This window comes from Arachis stenosperma, chromosome 4 (assembly GCF_014773155.1).
Source record: "Arachis stenosperma cultivar V10309 chromosome 4, arast.V10309.gnm1.PFL2, whole genome shotgun sequence".
In the NCBI taxonomy this organism is placed as follows: domain Eukaryota; kingdom Viridiplantae; phylum Streptophyta; class Magnoliopsida; order Fabales; family Fabaceae; genus Arachis; species Arachis stenosperma.
The window spans coordinates 4066221-4084680 of NC_080380.1; the positions used below are offsets into that span (position 1 = coordinate 4066221).

The 18460-nt window shown below is 36.0% G+C and overlaps 2 protein-coding genes and 1 pseudogene across 3 annotated transcripts; 2 read left to right on the forward strand and 1 right to left on the reverse strand.

Annotated features, from left to right (window-relative positions):
- Positions 1-309: 309 nt before the first annotated feature.
- LOC130974426 (uncharacterized) lies at positions 310-5056 on the forward strand (annotated as a pseudogene).
- A 2805-nt stretch (positions 5057-7861) lies between these two features.
- Positions 7862-8746, forward strand: LOC130973928 (ras-related protein RABA2a). Its single transcript, XM_057898625.1, has one exon. The coding sequence runs from the start codon at positions 7991-7993 to the stop codon at positions 8642-8644; it is 654 nt and encodes a 217-aa protein (XP_057754608.1). The 5' UTR covers positions 7862-7990; the 3' UTR covers positions 8645-8746.
- Positions 8747-8901: 155 nt separating this feature from the next.
- LOC130973927 (probable serine/threonine-protein kinase At1g09600) lies at positions 8902-14018 on the reverse strand. Of its 2 annotated transcripts, none has more exons than XM_057898624.1 (9): positions 13930-14018; positions 13370-13730; positions 12691-12975; positions 11871-12038; positions 11202-11429; positions 10939-11039; positions 10522-10636; positions 10051-10437; positions 8902-9657 (listed from the first exon to the last, which is right to left on the reverse strand). In XM_057898624.1, the coding sequence occupies exons 1-9, from the start codon at positions 13977-13979 to the stop codon at positions 9472-9474; spliced, it is 1881 nt and encodes a 626-aa protein (XP_057754607.1). In that variant the 5' UTR covers positions 13980-14018; the 3' UTR covers positions 8902-9471. The 2 variants fall into 2 exon arrangements, with proteins under 2 accessions (XP_057754607.1, XP_057754606.1); XM_057898623.1 differs by having other exon boundaries at positions 11871-12188.
- Between the last annotated feature and the right edge of the window lie 4442 nt (positions 14019-18460).

Below are 18460 nucleotides of genomic sequence, written 5' to 3' on the forward strand. Positions count from 1 at the left end.
GATCTTGTATTTATATAATTCGAACCGATTTGGTTCGAACTGCATATGAGAGTAATTCGAACCAAGGCAGTTCGAATTACTAGTTGAATTTTCTTCATAAATCGAACCAGGTAGGTTCGAACCTTGACGGCACATAATTCGAACCAGGGAGGTTCGAATTATAGAGAGAGGGTCCGGCCAACGTATTTCGAACCAAGCTGGTTCGAATTAAACAAAACATAAATCGAACTGGGCCGGTTCGAATTAGTGGGACTCATTGGTCTATAAAACCGGTCTAAACGTGAGTTGGTTCTGAGTAGAGGGAGTAAGATGGCTAGTGAGGAGAGTTTTGTTGTTTTGATTCACCACAGAGGATCCATTAAGAGGAAAACGCGTTCCAGAGTGAAGTTCACAGATAAAGATCCTCTCTGTATTGTCGTAACTCCTCGGACGAGCTATGACGACCTTGTTAGATCTGTACTGATGAAGCTCGGTCTGGAAGATGCAAAGCGGGTGAAGAAGTTTTTCTATCGCATTCCAGTCACGGTGCTCCAGGATTCTGTGAAGTATGATTGTTTCACGATCGGTAGTGATGAGGACTTGCAGGTAATGTTTCTTTGTCAGCGGCAGTTTCCGGAGGTCAGGACCCCAGAGTTGTTGGCAAAGCTGGTTGATGTGGTATCCAGCTCAGGGGGTTCGAACCGGAATACCACCACTTTAGCCACAGAAGCCGGTTCTAGTTCCCGGCCTGCCGTTGCTTCTTCCTCCGTCCCTGTTTACCAGCCAGTGGTCCAAGCTGTCGCCTCCCCGTCTTTTGCTGTTGATCTCAATGGCAGCGTTGGTGAAGACGTACGTTCAAGGGTAAATCTTCCGGACGATTTACTCGACGTTGCACCGCTTGGCGTTGGAGACGGAGTGTTGCGTTATGCAGATGAGGATGACGTCGAGCCGGAAATGATTGACGATGATAGCGGCGATGATATTGGAGCGACTGAGCCTGCATTGGCGGCGGGTGGTTCTAGCACTGGCACACAGCAATATCCACCACATTTTTCCTCTTTGGACTTGGATGCCATGAGGCAGGAGGGGGTTTCTGGGCACTCTGTTGGATTCGGAGCTAGAGATGCGGAAGGGACTGCTGGTCTGACAGAGTTCCAGGTTGGTCAGCAATTTCAGGATAAAGATGAGGCCCTTCTAAGTGTGAAGACTTACAGCATCCAGCGAGGGGTACAGTACAAGGTAGTGGAGTCCGATCATCGCCGGTATGTGGGCAAGTGTTCCGAGTTTGGGAATGGGTGCACATGGTTGATTCGGCTGAGTCTCCGGAAGCGCAAGGGCATTTGGGAGGTGAAACGGTACAATGGACCTCACACTTGCCTGGCCACATCCATCTCAAGTGACCACAGGAGTTTGGATTATCATGTGATTTCGGCGTTCATTATGCCAATGGTTAGGGCTGATGCATCTGTCAGCATAAAGGTGCTCCTGAACGCCACCGCAGCACACTTTGGGTTTAGGCCGACTTACAGGAGGGTCTGGATGGCAAAGCAGAAGGCTATTGCCCTCATCTACGGTGATTGGGATGAGTCATACAACGAGATACCTAGGTGGGTGTTGGGTGTCCAGCTGACGATGCCTAGTACTGTTGCAGTCCTAAGGACGAGCCCCGTTCGAGTTGGAGGACAGGTGGACGAGTCTCAAGCGTATTTTCACAGACTTTTCTGGACTTTTCCACCTTGCATCGAGGCATTCCGCCATTGCAAGCCGCTAATCAGCATCGACGGCACCCATCTGTATGGCAAGTACGGGGGAACGTTGCTCATTGCAATTGCACAGGACGGGAACTCCAACATTCTACCTGTTGCATTCGCACTAGTTGAGGGTGAGAATGCTGAGTCCTGGACATTCTTTCTCTCCCACCTTCGTCAGCACGTGACACCGCAGCCGGGTCTGCTGGTTATATCGGACAGGTATAACGGCATCAAGGCTGCGCTAGAGGCTCCTGATGGAGGTTGGTTACCTCCATCTGCATACAGCGCATTCTGCATTCGACATGTAGCTGCTAATTTTGCCCTAACCTTCAAGAGCAAAGATGCACGGAGGCTTCTTGTGAATGCGGCGTATGCCAAGACCGAGGTTGAGTTTGATTACTGGTTTGATATACTGCGGTCTGAAGACCCGGCTATGTGTGAGTGGGCGAACCGGATTGATTATTCATTGTGGACTCAGCATCGTGATGAGGGTCGGAGATTCGGTCACATGACGACGAATATCTCGGAATGTGTAAACTCAATCCTCAAGGGTGTCAGAAACCTTCCTGTATCCTCACTAGTGAAGGCAACATACGGAAGGCTTGCCGAAATATTTGTTCGCAAGGGGAGAGAGGCTGAGGCCCAAATGGGAACCAGACAACAATTCAGTCAACACTTGGTAAAGTGTATTGAGGCAAATCTGAAGACGGCGAGGTGCTTCACGGTGACTTTGTATGACAGGGATAACTCCGAGTTCACCGTGGCATAAACCACTCCGACTGGTTCCTTCTCATTGGGTAGCTACAGAGTATCGCTTGCCTCCCGGACATGTGACTGCGGCTACTTTCAGGCGCTTCATTTTCCATGTCAGCACGCGCTTGCATGTTGTGCCTACTCACGAGTAAACTGGACTACTTATGTTCACAGCGTGTACCAGATTAGTTCGGTTTTCAGTGTGTATCGGATGGGATTTACACCTCCCATTCCAGAGGGTTTCTGGCCACCATACGACGGGCCTACTGTCATACCGGACCCTGACAAGAGGCGTGCGAGAGAGGGTCATCCGAGGTCCACCAGGATACGAACAAATACGGACGAGGCAGATCCGAACCGTCCAAAGAGATGTGGATGCACAACCTGAAGTAGATCGGGAGTGCTGTACGGCATCCAGATAAACTGCACAGAAAAATCTCCATATTCAGGGCATATCATAAAGTCTGCTAAAATAAAGAAACTCATTAAGTAGATTACTTACCTCACTGTCCTGTACCCGGTCTATCCTTAGCCTCCACATCTCCACTCTAGGACCCTTCTCACTAGCAGAAGGGTTGTATCCTGACCACCTGCATAATACATGTGTCGTATGGCTAGTTAAATGTGCCTAAAGGGTTTCTAATACATTAATAATGAACTTGGATATATTTATACTAAAATGAAATAGGGAAGGCTTAGTAGAGTACCTCGAGGCCAATGGCCAGCTGATCGTATCAAACCCAGAAGGCCTAAACCGAGGAAATCGCCAGAAGATCCAAGACTGAAGTAGCTGAAGTGGGCCTGCTAACTTGACGACATGTCTGTTCGCCACTCGGCACATGCACCGGTACAATCATGCCAGTGCTGCAGAGGCCCAGCTGTAGGTACCCATCTCCTCCAGCCTAGCTACGTACGGAGGCCATCTAATGTGAATGCGGTTGCCAGACTTGTCCCCAAACAGCTGCGTGCCCAACAACATCATAATATACGCACGGACATATCGCCGCACAGTTTCGTCATCTGCTCCATCGGGACACTCACCAAAAGTCTCATGAAACCAGCTGCAGTTCACTGCGTACTTCTGAACCTGGCTGGGAGGAGGAACCACTCCAAGCAGCTCCTGGAACCACACCCAGGCTGGACGGCCACCCTGGATGTATAAATGGAACTCTGACAGGCAGCCGCTCACGTAACGCCCGTCCACTGGCAAGCCCAACTGGTATGCCACGTCCTGAAGAGTGATGGTGCACTCTCCGAACGGCATGTGAAACGTGTATGTCTCCGGACGCCATCGCTCGACAAATGCACTGACAAGGGCCTCGTCTAACCGGAACCATCTGTCGTTCAGCCTTGCAAGATGGTATAGTCCTGCCATCTGCAAGTACGGAACGTATCTGTCATCTAGTCGCATGCCCTGCTGTCGCCGCATGCTCCTAATGCATCGCTGGGGCTGTCCATGAAATGCATCGCACAGTTAGAACCAGCTTAATAACCAACAACAAGCGTAACCAGCACGATAACGCATGAACAAAATAATGGAGTAAATAAAACCGCATGTAAAACAAACCCATAGACCGCACAATTAAACCGCTAAGATAAAACAACTTCAGCAGAACCACTAACATAAAACACCTTACCTAAAACGGTTAACATAAAACACCTAGCATAAAACAACTAACACAAACCATCAACATAAAACCACTAACAAAAACCACTTACATATACCACTAACATAAACCGCTTGCATAAACCACTCACAAAAATCGCTAACATAAACCACCAACATAAACCACTAACACAAACCACTAACTTAAACCACTAACATAAACCACTAACTTAAACCACACCCTAAAACCACTAACATAAACCGCTAAAATAAACCACCAACATAAACCACTAACACAAACCACTAACTTAAACCACTAACTTAAACCACTAACATAAACTACTAACATAAACCACTAACTTAAACCACTAACTAAAACCACTAACATAAACCAACAACATAAACCAACAACATAAACCACCTACATAAACCACTAACATAAACCACGATCTAACCCACATGCAAAACCACTAACTCGCAAATACCGCTACAATCAGAAATATTTCCGTACTAACCTCGTCGTTGATGACCCCGGCTATATGAGCAACTCCGTCCAAGCGATACAAACGTGCTGGATCGTCTCCCATCTACAGAGTATTCCGTTCAGGTCTTCCTCGGAGAGGATCTGGGTCGTTTTCTCTGAGATTTGGTGGGGCAGGGGGAAGGAAGAATAGTTTGAATGAGGGTGCTTCGAACTCCTTATATACTCGAATCACCACTAATTCGAACCAGGTTGGTTCGAATTATGAAGGAACACGCCAAGGGTAATTCGAACCAGGGTGGTTCGAATTACTTGCTTCGATTTCCAATGCATAATTCGAGTTTGGCCAGTTCGAATTATATTCATCTCGAGTTCGAACCACCTTGGTTCGAATTACGTTCAATTTTTCTCTGCCACCAATTTGAACCACCCTGGTTCGAATTACTAACGTTTGTAGTTCGAACCACACTGGTTCGAATTACATAAAGATAGCGTTTGGCTTATTGGTGAAACGATTTTTAAATTGGCGTATTTACGTTACACGATTCTTCCCTTGGCTTATTAGGGTTTTTTACCCTATTTTTTTATGATGTAATAATACACACTTAGATATATGTATACTTTTTTTACATTATCAATAAATGCAAATTGAATTCAAATATAAATTTCTTTTTTGGTGGCTAAATTTAAATATAAATTATACACATTATCAGTTTATTTAATTATACGAATAAAATATAATATGATAGATGATAATATTTACTTTTAATCTAGTAATAAAATTTTCTTATTTCATCTTTTAAAGTAAAATTCTCAATTTAGATAATCTAAATTCAAAAATTCATTTTAATATTAAAATTGATAAATTTGGTTATGAAATTTTATACTTGTAAATTGAATCAATTAGGGGCGCGCTACACATCCATGTAACTAAGTTAGCCTAAGTTCAAATAGAGTCACGCACATTAATGACGAGTGAAAACACGCGCTTGAAAACTCTTCGTTATTTCGCGCTCATTATGAAAAAACGTTACTTCTTTTTCAACACAAAATTGTTCCTTCTCTTCGACTCTCTCTCAAAATCACTCAAATTTCAGTCACATTCTCTGCGAAAATCACTAATGGAGAAGAATCGCGAGAAGATTTGGCAAAGAACAATCAGAAACGAACGAAAACAGCAACATAGATTCGCCTTCCTCCTCATCCTCATTCTCCTCCTTCTTTTTCGCGTTCATTCTTCTTCTCGTATTTTCTCCTTATCTTCATTCTTTTGTTATTATTGCCGCTGTATTTTTTTTGTCTTTTCCTCTTTCTCTCCCTGGTAAAGAAGCAGTAGAAGGTGAGAAAGAAGAGTTTTAAATTGTGCAGAACAGAAATGAATCGAAGTGGCCAACTCCACTGAATCGAACATCATTCATGTGCTGAATAAAACATCATAAACATTTAATCATCAAAGAAAAATATTTTTACATGCACAAAGACTCAATTGAACACACTAACAATCAAATAAATCAAAATGAGCAACTCCACTGAACCAAGCAACATTCATGTGCTGAATAAAACGTTATAAATATTCAATCATCAAGAATAGCATTTTTCCATGTAAAAGAAGTCAATTGAACATATAACAATCAGGTGAACCGAAATTACCAATACTACTGAACTGAACACTAATCATGTGCTGAATAAAACGTGATAAACATTCAATTAGTAAGAAAAATATTTCTGCATGTACAAGGATTCAATTCAATACATTAACAATCAAGTGAATCAAAATGAGCAACTCCACTTAACCGAGTAAAATGTTTGTATTGTTGGGATGATTATAGTGAAAGAAGAATAAGAAGAAGACGTAGAACCTACGTGCGCGAATTTGAAAGAAGAAGGAGGAGGAGGAAGAGGAGGAGAAATATATTCTTGTTGATTGAAAGTTGATCACCATTGATTCACCACATGAACATTGTTTGGTTTGGTAGCTTTTGTGATTTTGATTCACCAAATGAATATTATTCGGTTTGGTGGCCTCACTTTACTTTATTCAGTGTTTAAGATTATTGTGATAGCATGCAATAATCATTTCCTAACTTTCTCAACGTAATAACCTCATTTAATTGATTTGAAGTTGAATCATTCATTGTTTCCATTTAGAAGTGTAGATCGAAGAAAAAATGAAGAAGAAGAACGACGAATCTTATTACGTTGAATTCAATGTAGATTAATAATGAAAAATGTGAACACAGAAGAAAAAACGCAAACAGAAGAGAATGACGAATTTTATTAGGATGAAGAAGAAAAAGAAAAATGAAAACGCGAAAAGAGAACAAAATTTATATTAAATAAAATACGTATATAATATACGCGTAAAGAAGTTAAAGAGGCACCTCTAATTAAAGTTACTTGGATAACTTAGATGAAAAAGTTATATCGATGTAGACTTTTTCTGAATCAGTTAATGTCACCTATTTGTCTTTAGTGTGTTAATGAAATGCTTACTTGCATAGTTGTGTAATATAGTATTTTCACCAATAGCAAGTGTCATTTGACATGTTTCTAATTTTATGACGGGTGACGTTTAACGTGTAACGATCTACCTCGTTTTATCAATAAGGACAAAACTAAATCTTTGTGCAAAGAACTAAGTTGATTTACGAATTAACTCTACTTACGGCGAAAACTCATGGACATAAAAATAAAAAAAACACAGTGACTTTTTGTCCAAAGGAAAACACAGTGACTTTATGCACTTGTAATTCGATGCGCATGATGTTGAGTTGCGGTGACAGGACACAACCTTGATGTCTGTCCACACACATTACCTGCCAGCTACTCACAGCTGGCTTCTAGTTAACAAGATTTAGCTAATTAGCTTGCTTTTCCTCTTTCCAAAGAAAGGAAAAGAAACGCAGGAAAAAAAAAGTTGTTAATATTTTAATAAATAAATAACCATTTGTATCATAAAAAATGAAAATACTAACATATATATGTACACTAGATCGAAACTAAATTTATATCTTACGCTGTACTTTAACCTTTCAAAGATAAATATTTTTGTCACACAGAAGATATCTTAGGAAGATACAAATTTAATTTTGATTTAGTGTAAATACATATGTCAGTATTTTCATATTTCATAAGTACAAATAGTCATTTATTCTATCTTAATAAATTATAATTTTTATTTATAAAATTTATACCTCTATTTTTATTTATATTTTTTGAAATAATAAAAAATGGTTACAAGTAGGGACAAGGCTACATAGGCAGCGTAATTATAAGAATGATAGTGTAAGGTTTTATTTTATTGATAGGAACGAAAAAGAAATGTTGGTAGTGTGTTTTGACTGTTGTTGAAGGGAATGAAATGAAAAAGAGTGAGGTGGTAAGATAAAGAAGAAGCGGAAAGAGAAAGAGAGAGAGAGAATGGCGAGGTCAGATGAAGAATACGATTACCTATTCAAGGTGGTACTGATCGGTGATTCTGGAGTGGGAAAATCCAATCTGCTTTCTCGTTTCACACGCAACGAGTTCTGTTTAGAGTCGAAATCCACAATCGGCGTGGAATTCGCGACTCGCACCCTTGAGGTTGAAGGAAGAACGGTTAAGGCTCAGATATGGGACACAGCTGGACAAGAACGATACAGAGCAATAACCAGTGCGTATTATCGTGGCGCTCTTGGAGCTCTTCTTGTCTACGATGTAACCAAACCGACAACCTTCGACAATGTTGGCCGATGGCTCAAGGAGCTCAGAGACCACGCCGATGTTAACATAGTCACCACCTTGATCGGCAACAAAACTGATCTCAAGCATCTCAGAGCTGTTGCTTCCGAGGATGCACGAACATATGCCGAGAAAGAAGGCCTTTCTTTCGTTGAGACCTCTGCTCTTGAGTCCATCAATGTCGACAAGGCTTTCCACACCATTCTTGCTGAGATATACCGCATAATCAGCAAGAAATCGTTGTCTTCTTCGGCCGACGCCGCTGCTGCTACTGCTCTTAAAGAAGGCAAGACCATCACCGTCGCTGCACCCCACCCCAATGCTAAGGATGGGAAGCCTTGTTGCTCATCTTGAAGGGAAGTCTCCTTGTTTTGTTTGCCTTTTCTTGTTCTTGTTACATTGTCAAGTCAATCAACTTTGAACTTAGAATCTCGTTATTTAGTATTCTTTTTGAACTATTACTCTATTATGTTATGTGGATAAAGAAAATGGATGGATCGTTAGATTTATAGTATAAAAATCCTGCTCCGGTAAGTAAGAAATTAGTAATTCAAGTTTAGAAATACCTGAAAAAACGTAACATACAGTAATTTAGATGCATGTTACTGCAAAATCGCTCTTACTAAATTATCTATTTCAATTATTCTTTCTGTCGTGTCTATTTTCTATTTCATTTTGTATTACAAATATGTATAGACTATACAAGAGTCTTAAAGAAGCTATATCGTTCCTATACATGTCTATAAATCTTCACATTCCAGAGTTTCTATGCTAAAGGATTCTCTCTAGCTCTGACCACGCACCGAACTTGAGGAAAATTAACAAAGAAAATGTCATTCCACAAAATCAGTTTCATATGTACAAAGCAAACCACCAGCAGTGGAATATGAATCACTGGATTTGATTTGATCTGTAGGGCTATATATATCAACCTCCCAGAAACTTGTGAATCTGTTGGTTAGAACACTGCACAATATCTACTGTGGTTGTTAACTTTGCTGAAGCTCGTTGAGTCTGGAACCACGTCTTGGTAGATAGATGCACCAAGGGAAAGAAAGATCTATCTCAGCATTATGGTTATAATCTCGTGCTCTTGTGTCCAAGTTTCCTCATCCTAAATTAATGAATCAACATAGAAACTATCTTGAAAGACACTTATGAGTTATAATTCACACTTGGTGCTATAGTAGTGATTCGGTTAGGCCATTCTCCTTCTTAGCCTTTTTTGTGTTGTCCTTTTCCAAACGACCTTTGCGGGCAGCCTGTTGGATTTGTCTTTCGTGCTCCTTGAGCATGTCTTCAATGTTCCCCCCCTGTGACAACAATGGTCCAGAATAGTGGAAGCGTTTGTTTTTGGAAGCATAACCCTGCCAACACAAACAAGAGCTGGTAAGTAATTGATCTAGTTTTAGGGAATGCAGAAAATATATAAATTTTACTAGAATAAAATTTTTTGTTTCTAGAGTATACAACCAAATGAAATTCTGCATCTATTATCTCTGTATTGTTGTCTCAGACAATATCCAGATGCAATCTAAGATCTACTATATATCCTGAGCACAAATCCCCCAACATCACTTGGTTTATTGTATTAAACATATTATGGATGTTGTGAGGAAATATGTATATGAAGATAGGCAAGTAGACCATAGTCTCAACCCCATCAAACATCTTTCAACCATTCTCAAAAAGAGCAGAGTATAGTGCTGACTTGAAAATAATTGCACAAATGATTGTCTTATTATCAATAATTTATTTACCATGGTAAGATCCTTTTCAAAAGGATTGAAGTCCTTTTGGTGCAATTTCAGTCCATCCAGCAAATCATTCGAATTGCCATCACCTCGAACTGCAAATGAACCAGAAAATTTGGACAATTGTGTGCCATCAAGCCAACGAAATTTTTGTTTACTCAATTCAGTGTGCCTTGATCCAAAGTCATGATTGAAGCCAATAAGAACATTTTCCTCTTTCAAATTCATATTGTTTGAGGAACCATATGTACTTGGATGCATTGACTGGCCGGAATGAGAGAAGACACTGAGAACTCTTGGCTTTGCAAGTCCAAGAGGGAAGCCAGAGTTGCCATCCTCTTTAGGATTGTAGCTTTCAACAATGGATTTTGAATTAGGTTGCCTTTGTCGCTTCTAGGGAAGGAAAAATAGTGGTAAATGTAAATTGATTCTACTGAGAATGAGACCTATTAATATCAAGTTTATTATTGAACATACCTCTATTGATGCTTGCAATTCAGCATTAGCATCAGGAGCTAGAACATTTTTAGACTCTTTTAACTTCCTCCTAACTGATCCTTGTTCACGCTCTTTATTTGTTGATCTCTCTCTCCTTTAAAGTACACAAAAGGGTAAAAAATAGTAACATATAGAGACAAAACCGGAAGTATCATATATCAAGCAAAAATAGAAGAAAATAAGTGGTCAGCTGGGTTCAAGAAATCATCATCTCCAAGGAATTGCCAAAGAAATAAAATGGAATGGAGAACCACTTTATGATTCTTGTTATAAGTATACAAAAACAAAAATGTCCTTCCCCTTGATATTTTAGTTTAGCACATGAATAGAAAGGACAACCTATAAGCAAAGCATACATTATCAACATAGCTTTGCACTATTGTGAGAAAAAAATACCTTCTAGCTTCCTCTTGTTGAAGTTTGACATCAAACTCCTTACTCGGTGGATAATTTGGCAAAGTTGATGGATCACATGGAAGTGGCTCTGTGGTAAAGAACTGGACATGAGATACAAAAAGTGATAGTTAGCAAGAAAAATAATAAGTAGGAGAAAAAGTTGCTGAGGTCACAATGAATAAATTGCTAAGTTGACGTATTGCATGCAGAAAAAACTATGGGGCCATGGGGGTGAAGTTAGGGAAAATAAAACTTGTAACTACCTCATTTTGAAGTGCTAAAGATGCTGTTCCTCGATCTTCAGGTTCTGTAGCAAGAAGTACCTCCAATAGGCCCAGTGCAGATGAAGGAAAATTCTTGAAAGTCTCAGAAACAACCCGTTTGTATGGTTGTTGAGGTTTGAAAATTGTTGCATTTCGCAGCTTTGACTTCTTCCAGTATTCTTCAGAAGGAGACCCACAAAGTTTGAAAATTTTATGAAGTTGCTCCACCTATAATGATAGTGCCTAATGAAACCGTAGTAATCCTTGACAAATTAATCACATATAAATAGAACATTCTGAGAAAATTGAAGGTGTATTTAACGATTCCAATGGGACCAATCAGATGTATTTAACAAGAAGGTATACTAGCACCCTTCCTTCATGCACAATTCCAAAGATCTTGGCTTCACTTTGAGCTCCTTTTCTATAGTGAAAACATGATCCTAAAAGTTGATATTATGATCCTTTACACTTCTTCTAGTTTTGCATCAAGGAAGTGACTTGTAAATTTCTTTTCGAAAACAAATAATCCATATTTTAAAAAGAAATGCACCAATAATAGTTTGGGTTTATTTCATCATAAGAAGCCGCCCATGATAATCATTATAAAGGCTCAATAGTTCCATAAAATGTAGAATACAAGCATACAGAAGAAACAAGGAACATTACCTCTGTTCGTCCAGGCATTATAGCCTTTCCAGAAAACAATTCAGCAAGAATACAACCAGAACTCCATAAGTCCACGGAAACTCCATAATCTGTAGCTCCGAGTAAAAGTTCAGGCGGTCGGTACCACAAGGTTACAACACGACTTGTTAAAGGCTTCCCCTTAGATGGCTGAAACGAAGTTGCAAGTCCAAAATCACCAATCTTCAAACGGCCATTATTATCAACTAGAAGATTTGAGCCCTTGATGTCACGGTGCATAACACCTCGACCGTGGCAATGCTCAAGACCACGAAGTAGTTGTTGCATATAACATTTGATCTTTAGCACAACATGAAAGATTAGCCCATTATGAAATCAAAAGAACCAACAGCTAATTAACGAGTAAAGAAAATCAAACAACACATACGACATGAACTTTAGGACTCTAAAACAGTGATGACAACAGCTTTTTCTTGTTTTTATTTTTTCAAAAGGAGCAATGTTTTCTTTTCCTTTTGCTTTAAACAGATTTGTTTCAAATTAAATAATAAGTTAACCACACGCTTGATCCTATGTACATTGTGCAGCATCCAAGGTAATTAGTTACAAACATCTGCTTAGTCTTCACAGCTACAGAGGATTGTTGCAAGATGGTGCAAAATTCATAAAATTTAAAATTACTCATTCAAAGTAAAATAGTCATGGTATTCTTGGCTCATCAAATTTGACACATGAGAAACTGTTTTTGCATAAAGAAAACTATGAACTAAACTTTAGGTACTTCAAAGATAAACTGCAGTTGGGTATGACAAAAATGGGCACATATGATCAAATCGAGTACCTGTGCTTCAGAAAACTTGATGCCAGGTATTGCTGCAAGCCCTGCAAGATCATGTTCCATATAGTCAAAAATAAGGTACAAGCTACCAGAAACCCTGGAAGTAATCATGCCTTCTAGCTTCATGACATTTGGATGATCAAGCCTTCGCAGCAAAAGAATTTCCCTTGCCATAAAGCGAACACTTTCTGGATCCATAGTAGCAAATCGAACCTTCTTTAATGCAACAATTTTATTTGTTTCAAGATCACGAGCTCTATAAACACTACTATAAGTTCCTTGTCCAATCTGCAGTATGATATGAGAGTTACTCATACTTATAGGGAAATAAAACCACTAGAAAGAAAGCTCATTTTTTAATTTTTATAGATGAATGTCAAACAAGGGAGCATATCAGCTGAAAGAAGATATATATATTCCTTAAAAATAATGCTACATACAAAAAAGCATGTTTAACCCACCTAATTTTTTTTATTACTACTATATCGAATATCATTTGATTGCAATTGACCTAAACATGAAAAGCTACGCTATGTTTAGTCTCTTTTAAGATAGAAAATATAGAAACTCCTTTGGTAGTTAAGATTTGAACAAATACATGCTTTTTTCTATCCAAGAAAAATATGGAATCGAAACACAACCTACAAACTTGTTATGAATCAGAGAGCAGAATTGAGCTTGCCTTATCGAACTTCTCAAAGGAGTCAGCTCTACGTGGAATCCACCCATTAATGGCTTCCCCAGCAACGGCAGCGAGCCAAGAGGGCCATCCAGCGATAACCAGAGCTCCTCGCTCCCCGTTGGTCACACTGAACACCGTGGGTGCCACAGCCACCTGAACCTCTTCGTTCTCCCCTTGGACGGCATCATTCCCAACGTCTATGAGGGGAAGAGAATTACTCGCACGCTTTGATTTCAACGCCTTGGACTTGCCCCTTCTTATGCGGTTCTCTGCAATGTATTCCTCTGCAGATTTCCCTTTGAAGCATATGCAACCCATATATCTGAAAACCCTAATCCTATTGATGCATGGGAAGTGAAGGCTGTAAGATGTAACAATGCAACGGAAAATTAAAAAACCTAGAATTGAGTGGGATCATGAGCAGGTTAGAATGAAGGAATAAGAGAGATCTAATTTTAGAGGTAAGAGAGCTAGAAATGCTCGACGCCAAAGGATGCATGGAAAGTAGTGGAAAGTGAATGACTTGATGGACAAGCAACAAAGAACGAAGAAGAAGAGACCTGAAAATGTTGGATCCTACACTCGAGTGAAGCGGAAAGAAAATCAACATTGCGCGCCATGGAGAACATTCCGCTCCCACTTTTTACTCTTTCTTCTCTTCTTTCCAGTTTTTTTTTTTTTTTTTTTCTGTTAACTTTTTTCCCATGTCCTCTTCGGTTCTTTTGTGGGGCCTTTTAGGAATAATATATACATTTTTTTACTGTAATGCTGCGGTTAATTTTTTTTGTTATGGAAATAAAAATGGTGATATACTTTAATATTGTAATTTTTGTGTTTTTTAAAACTGTGGAAGTATACAATTGGAGGATCCGATTTCTGTACCTCAAATTTTTTAATTTTTTTTAACACAAATCGGACGGTCCAATTTCTGTACCTCTCACAAATCGGACCGTCCGATTTCTATACCTCCACAAATCGGACGGTCCGATTTCTGCTTTTCTAGTTAAACGATTTTACATTTGAGTATAACACCCCAACAATCCACATTTTAAAAAAACACCGCTACCATACCACTCCAATATCAAAAATAAAAAAATCTAATGCTGCATATACAAATAAAATTGGTAAAAATTTAAGTACAGTTAGTTTAAATTAATAATTGAAAATTTTTAAATAATAATTTATTTAAGTTTATTAAATTATTTAATAATTTGTAGTTATAAATTTTATGGTAAAAACTCAGGTGAAGTCGACTTTACGTGAAGTTGATATCTGAGCGCTGTTAGATGAAAATTTAGTCAAATCAGTCAAATCATCTAACGGCTCTCAAGTATCAACTTCGCATGAAGTCGACTGCATCTGAGTTTCTACCAAATTTTATATAGGTTTAATTACTTTATAGGTGCTTATAGTTTTACCAAATTTTTCCTTAGGTCCTTATACTTTTTTTTTTCTTTTCAATTAGGTCCTTACATTACTTTTAATTTTGTAATTACGTCCTTTTCATGTTAAAAATATTAAAACTAACGTAATATTTTTACGAAAATACATGCGGTCAACGATTTAATTAAGTTTTTAATTATAAATACTTTAAATTTATAAAAAAATATTTAGTTAACTCTAATATTTTTTTACACTAAAAAAGATTTAATTATAAAATTAAAATAGTGCAAGAACCTAATTAAAAAAAATATAAAAATTTAATTAAAAATTTAATAAAATTATAAAGACTAATAAAATAATTAAATCTTTTATATAAAACTAACTGTATCTAAATTTTTACCAAAAAAATTAGTCAATTCAGTTTACGCTAAAAAATCTAGAATTCCTACAACTATATATAAGTTGTCATCTAACCATAATAAGCTATATATTCAATTAAAGTATATCAAACGTACATTAGTTTGCATCTTACACTTGAGAATATTTTGTGTAAGCAAATTGACAACCAATAATGGAGTAGGTGAAAAATAAAACAAAACGCATGTGCGGGGGTCTAACATTTTAATAGTACACAAATAGAACCATCCATCCTTTTTTTTAACTACAGATATAGATAATTTTCATATAAAAATAATTAATTAAAAATTATTGGATATAATTAAAATTTTTAATATAGTATATGATATGATGCCATAACTCAAAAGTTACAATCTATAATTCAAATATTAGGACAAAAGAATGTTATGTTTTTATGACTCATAATGTTATTGAGTATAATTTGGTATCTGTCACTTATAATTTAGAGAACAAATTAAACAAAGAAATATAATATAATCATTCAAGTAAAACAAAAAAATTATTTCCTTTCACGTCATTCCTTAATAATTTAAAGAAATTATTAAAACAGACGTTAAAATTCTAAACATAATCATATTGTAATCCTGATAAATCTGTATTTTATAATAATTGTTGAATTAAAAAAATGTATTAATTTAATTTATACTTAATTTTTGTAAATACATATTTATGTAATCTTTTAATTGAGTTTAATTGAATAAATATGCTTTTTAAATTTTTGAAATTGTTAAATTAATTTCAATTCTCATCTTATTCAATAACTTGATATATTTATTTAAACTGTTTAAAATTTATAAGACAAAAATGACTTAAAAATATAAAAGAGCATGCAAAAATAGAGATTTTACAAAAAAACGAAAGAGAAAGTAAAGTTGGAGGCTGGGTGCACACACCTTTGTTAACACTTAGGATCCACACACATGCTTACTAATATTTTGTCAACCAAAAATATTTGAAAAGAGTCATATTTTTAAAAGAAGTCTATATAAGGTAAAAGCTAAAACACATAAAAACTTAATACTCACTTAAATCATTATCACTTTCATCTTCAAATTATTATATATATGAGTGTTAGAGTTATAGGTACCCGCTCTATCGCGTACACTTCATTTATGGAGAAAATATGACGTCTTTTCTTTTGCAATAAGCCATATTTCGGATGTATTGTAACGACCCAATTTTTAGTATGTCTAGATCGTATCAGAAATTGAGCACTACTAATTTGTTTTCCTAAATCACATTAAAAACAATTTTAAATCCACAAATCTTCAACTGACCGAATCTCACTTAACATGTTAGGAAGGGATTTTTCACCTTAAACTTACTGGAAATTAACGTTTTGGCTCACAAGTCAAGTTAAGCATGATTCCTAAGGAAGAACATCAAGAAAACATATGTTTTAAGCATACTTCCTTGAAAATCGAATTCAAAGGGAAAAGGAATAGCCATCTCACCTTATTTTCAGTTTTGATAAGTTACATGGTTATGTATAGGAAGAAGAGATGATCATTTTGGTGAAATCGAAGTTTTGATTTGAGTTTTAGTTCAGAAGAAATCAAGCTTTGAATACTTAAGTGTCATGAAAGTTTCTCTCTTTTCTCTCTTGTAATTTTCGGCCACAAGGTGAAAATGAACCAGTCTTGGGGGTGTAGGGTGAGTTGTGATTGGTTGGTTTGGAGGTGGGTTAAAATAATATTAAAATATCTCAAGTGTATAACTACTAAAACTAGATGTATCAGAATATTTGTAAAAATATCTCTAAAAATCCTTTTTCTGAGCTACTAGCATAAGTGACACTAGTAACATACTTAATATGAGAATAGAACATGTATGATGAGGCATTAACATTGCTAAAGTCATCAGAGAGTGCTGGTGCTAAATTGTACTAGTAAACTTTGAACTTGGTTAAACTGATTTTCTGTTTTTAACTAAAACAGACAAAGTAATCTTATAATATCATTCAAACAACTTCTAATACTAATATAATGATAATATTATACTATTATCTTTCTCCTCTCATGAATCGAGTCCAATTAATTAAACTGAGACTATTAACGGAAACCAGAATCAAAACTTCTAACCGTTACGGTTTAAAAACTAGGTCCTTCATGACTGCGTTGTCGAGCGTGCCTCAAATGAGATCCTGGTTTAAAAATAATATAATAACAATGAAGATCGAGATACTTGCTGATACAGAAGAAATGTTTCTTTTTACTGATCTTTCAAAAAAATTCGTATCTTCAAAAAAGATTTCACGTACTCAAAAATCGGGATTGTTAAACATATTTTACCAGCAAGAACAATATATATTCACACTTTAATTATTATTTTTACATAAAAATATTTATATATAAAAAGATATTTACATTTTTGCATATAAAAAAGGTATTATGTACATGTAAAATTATATATTTGTGTATAATATATGTGATATTTAATTAAGAAAAATGCTAAAAAATTATTAGAATTTATTATTATTTGTTATTAGTTAGTTATTAATATTTAAAAATATAGAATAAAATATACGATTGAATTACTAAATTAAAAAAATTAAACTAAAAAATTAAATTAATAATTAAATAATAATCAAAATAATAAATTCTGGTAATTTTTTAATATTTTTTAATTAATTGTAATATATATTTTTATATTTTATTATGTATTCTATATATTTAACTAATTTTATCGACACGTAAGATATTTATTTACATATACACTCATGACTCATCTTTATTCTTATTAAATTTTGAATGGAAAAATTTACTGGACCCCAATGCAGAATGTCATGGTTTAAAAAAAATAAAAATATTAATATCGTATATATAATCATTTATTATTTTGATTTGACCAATTTTATGATGAAAAATTTTTTGTATAAAAATAATAAAAGGAAATGTATAATCAAACGTTAAAAGTTAAAGTTAACAGTCACAAAAAAATAAAAAAAGTCACAAAAAAACGTTAAAAGTTAATAAAAATAAAATAATAATTTTTTTAAATAAATATATAACCATTTATTAAAAAAAATATCTTTTAATTATTTTTTCTCTTGACCATAACATATACATTCTTATTTAAAGTAAAAAATACTTATTATTTTGACTAATATCATATTTATTATTTTTGTTTATATTTAATAAATAAAAATATAAATTAATAAATATATTTATTTTTATTAATAATCTAATAATTATAAATTTATTCTCTCTCAACAATATTTTAGTTTTTTTTATGTGAACCCAATAAAGTCAAGTTTTTTTATACGTAAAAATTCAAGTGCATCAATTTTAT

Excerpts from the sequence above, each read along its gene's own strand:
- LOC130973927 (XM_057898623.1), bottom strand. The coding sequence starts at position 13,979 with ATGTTGATTTTCTTTCCGCTTCACTCGAGTGTAGGATCCAACATTTTC. Across the intron at positions 12,976-13,369 it reads CCTTTGAGAAGTTCGATAAG|ATTGGACAAGGAACTTATAG; the intron begins GCAAGCTCAATT and ends ATCATACTGCAG. Across the intron at positions 10,438-10,521 it reads AATTGCAAGCATCAATAGAG|AAGCGACAAAGGCAACCTAA; the intron begins GTATGTTCAATA and ends TTCCTTCCCTAG.
- LOC130973928 (XM_057898625.1), top strand. The coding sequence starts at position 7,991 with ATGGCGAGGTCAGATGAAGAATACGATTACCTATTCAAGGTGGTACTG.